Genomic DNA, 3782 nt, shown 5'->3' with positions numbered 1-3782 from the left:
TGAATGTGCATTCCAGGAAGGCAGAGACACCATTTAGGGGTCAGAGCAGGGCAGGCTGGATGTGCTCAGGAAACTCATCCGGTTAGGTCAGAAGTCTGGCATGACAAGGGAATTTTCCGGTCCTCGTCCACCACTCCAACCTCTCATCCGACTAGTCTTCCAAGGATTCTAACTGCACATGGCTCCCGAGTTTCCGGCTTCTCTTCCTAGGGAGGGTCTGCGGCCCGTCCGCGCCGCCCTCTCCCCGCAATGCCGTTTTCCAGTCCGTGCTCGGACGTGTCCGGCCCAGCCGCCAGCCGCAGCTGCGCGCTGCTCCCCCGACTCGCACACCCTCCGCACGGCGCAGCATTTTATTTAACTATTTCTGCGAGGCTGCGGCTGGGTCTCGGCCGCCTTCAGCGCCGCGGACGCGCCGGCAATGCCGGCATCCGCCCAGGAGCGCGGGTCCGGGCGGACTCCCTTCTGAGGAAGGCGCGGCGGGCCGATCCTCACTTGGAAGGCTTTCGCGTCCTCGAAGCGAGCGGTGTTTCGTGGAAGGCAAAACACGCTGGGTCCCGATAACCGGTCCATGAAACGTCCGTTCTGAGCAGCTTGGAGCGTGCGACCCTGCCGAACCCGCCGCCCCTGCGGCACCGTGTTGAGGACCCAGGACCCACGGTGGGAGGCGGTGACTGGCCGCCTCCCACGGCCGCGCTCCCGACCCGCGGCGAGCCAGACCTCCGCCCCCGGCACCCGCCCGCAACTGGGCAGCCCGACAACGCGCCGCCGCCTCACAAAGCCCAGGAGGCCGCCTCATCGCGCGCAGGGATCTGGGCCACGCGCGCTCCCCTCCCCCGCTCGTCTCCGCTGTCCCGGGTCCAGGTCTTTGCCTCCGCGTCACATTCTCCTCCTCGAGTCTCCGGAGACAGGGAGCCGGGTGAGGCTCGCTTTCCCGGGCGGAGCGCGAGCTCGGGTCCTCCCTGGGCGCTGAGGCCCCCGCCCCCCGCGGAGGGACTACTTGCCGTCACCCGCGGCGGGACTACTTCCTCCCCCGCGGAGGCGTCGGCCCTGGCGGCGCGCACGGCATGGCGGCGGCGGCGGCGGCGGCGGCGGCGCGCGCCTGAGGAGAGGGGACGCCGGCCCGGTCAGGCCTCGGCGCGGCCTACACGCTTCGCTCGCTCGCTCGCTCCCGCCTCCCGCCCCGCGCCCGGCCATGGCGGAGCCTTCGTCCGCCCGACGCCCGGTGCCTCTCATCGAGTCGGGTAAGACGCAGGGCCTTGCCACCCCCTCCCCGGCGCCCCTGGCTGCTTCGGCTCCCCCGGCCGCTTCCCGTCCCCTCCCCGCCCGGGCTTGACCCAACTCCCCGTCTTCCCGCAGAGCTGTACTTCCTCATCGCCCGGTACCTATCGGCGGGCCCGTGTCGGAGAGCGGCCCAGGTGAGTGCGGGCCCGCGGGCGGCGGCGGCGGCGGCCTTGGCGTCCTTGGCGTCCCCGCCGCCGGGGGTCGCGGGTGGAGGGCGGGGGTGAAGCGGGCGCGCCCCGCGTCCGGGCCCGACCCCACCCCTGACCGCACGTCTCTCGGCCGCAGGTGCTGGTGCAGGAGCTGGAGCAGTACCAGGTCTGTGCCCGCCGTCCCCGCGCCCAGCCCCGCGCTCCCTCGCGTCCCTCCTCCCGACCTTGCCCTGAGGGATGCTCGCCCGCGCCCCCCGCCCGCCCGCCCCCCGCCCGCCCCGCGCCCGCGCCCGCGCCGGAGCGGTGGTCACTCGTGGACGTTTCGTGTCTTTCCAGTTGTTGCCGAAGAGGTTGGACTGGGAGGGCAACGAGCACAACAGGAGCTACGAGGAATTGGTGAGCATTGGGCACGTTTGCTCCCTGGGTTCTCCGTGCACCGCCCCCCGCCCCTACCCCTTTCCCTCGCGGGGACCCCGGCCCGCGGGGTGCAAAGTGTGAGCCGCACTGGGGGTGGCCCCAGGAGAGCTGCGTTCCCTGCTGAAGATTTTGTTTTGTTTTTGAGGCAGCCAGGTTTGTCTTGGCAGGAAACAGTCTTGGGGGGCGGTGCGGGGCGGAGGGGTGGGGGGTGACTCGCGGAGGTCCGCCGGCAGGGGTGGGGGTCCAGGTGCGGCCGCCTCTGTGGGGTGTGGCGTACTCAGCCAGCCAGTCAACGGGGCGGTTTCATCCGCTCTCCCCGCCTCCGCAGTTGTAACTCGCGCTCTGATTGGCGTCCCCGCTCTTGGCCCGCCCAGGTCTGTCCGCCACTTGTTCCCTAGGAATAGAATCATTGGTCTCTGAAGGTGGAGAAATATTCTTGCGTTGAGCTTTTTATTTTTTGTTTTTGTCCGCAGCAGCGTCATAAAAATCTTGCTGCTGTGTGAATATGCCACTAGCTTGTGCTCCTCTGTACTGTACAATATTTGTTGAACGCCGTAAAAAGTTGATTTACTTTGATGAGTTGCACACTGATGTTGCTGTGATAAGTAGATAATAACATAATTTAAAGCGCTTCAAATAGGTACTTTTTTCTTTTCAGCTCTGTTAATCGTGCATTACAGTCTCATTTATACTTTGCGAACCTGGTTAGTTGCTCTCACTATTTATATAACTTGGTTTTATCTATAGTTGGAGCGGTTGCAGGGATTCATTTGATTTTACTGGAATAAGACATTTTTCATGAGTATATTTTTACCATTTCGTTATTGGAATTTAGTTGTCAGGCCATATTCCGCATCTTGTGTAAGGAAAACAATTGAAAGGGAAAAGAGCTTCTGAGTGAACTTTACCACAGCCCGAAGACCTGTAGCTATTAAGTGGTAGAGTATGGTGGCAAGTGAGAAAAAGAAAAAAAAAGTGGTAATTTTGAATTAGACAACAAAGGAAACCAGAGGATGTGTTATTTCTATGAACAATTAACATGGGAAAACCCTCTTTCTACTGAAGAGTATTTTTCGTTAAGTATTAACACTTGAAACCTGGTGCAAGTAAGAGAATCTTAATATTTGCCGTCTTAGATTTTGAAGTAAACACTTAAAAGTGGATGCTTTCAAGAGAATGAGTTCTAAAAATTCTGATAATGACAATTTGTTTTCTTGAATTTGACATTTTGAGACTTTTTTTTTTTTTTTTGCCTTCTCTTAGTTTTCTCCGTGGATAATATAGCTTTGATAATATAGCCTTATTAGTGAAGCAGAAAAGCATTATTGGTTATGATACTGTAGTCATGCGGCCTGAGAGAAAATAACTTGAAACAAGTGTAGTGCTGTAACTACTGGAAAAATTACTTTTAAAATATATTTATAGGGGCTGGGTGCAGTGGCTCACAGCTGTAATCCCAGCATGTTAGGAAGCCTAGGTAGGAGGATGGCTTGAAGCCAGGAGTTCCAGACCAGCCTGGGCATAAAGCAAGACCCTGTCTCCACAATAAATAACAGAGAATTAGGCAGATGTGGTGGTGTGTGCCTGTAGTCCCAGCTACTTGGGAGGTTGAGCAGAAGGATCACTTGACCTTGGGAGTTTGAGGCTGCATTGAACTGTCCTCCTGCCACTGTACTCCAGCCTGGGAGATGGAGCAAGGCCTAGTTTCTTTAAAAAATAAAAATAAAAAAAGTTTATATAATTTTTTTGGCTATTATTGCTAGAATTGCTCAAAATTCTACTTACTGTTGTTTAAAATCATTTATTTATTTATTTATTTATTTATTTATTTTTTTATTTTATTTTTTCTTTTTTGAGACAGAGTTTCGCTCTTGTTACCCAGGCTGGAGTGCAATGGCGCGATCTCGGCTCACCGCAACCTCCGCCTCCTGGGTT

At 57.0% G+C, this 3782-nt stretch overlaps 1 protein-coding gene across 1 annotated transcript in view; it reads left to right on the top strand.

The window, feature by feature from the left end:
- The first annotated feature begins 1043 nt into the window (after positions 1-1043).
- BRWD1 (bromodomain and WD repeat domain containing 1) overlaps positions 1044-3782 on the top strand; it is a 142346-nt gene continuing 139607 nt past the window's right edge. Inside the window, exons 1-4 of the mRNA XM_037737689.1 lie at positions 1044-1241; positions 1357-1415; positions 1567-1596; positions 1767-1826. Of these exons, the coding sequence (XP_037593617.1) occupies positions 1193-1241; positions 1357-1415; positions 1567-1596; positions 1767-1826 (198 nt within the window). The 5' untranslated portion in view covers positions 1044-1192. The remainder of the gene's footprint in view (positions 1242-1356; positions 1416-1566; positions 1597-1766; positions 1827-3782) is intronic.

Source organism: Cebus imitator, unplaced genomic scaffold, assembly GCF_001604975.1.
Source record: "Cebus imitator isolate Cc_AM_T3 unplaced genomic scaffold, Cebus_imitator-1.0 Scaffold41, whole genome shotgun sequence".
Taxonomy (NCBI): Eukaryota; Metazoa; Chordata; class Mammalia; order Primates; family Cebidae; genus Cebus; species Cebus imitator.
The sequence above is the reverse complement of the archived record's forward strand: the minus strand, read 5'-3'. Positions and strand labels throughout refer to the sequence as shown.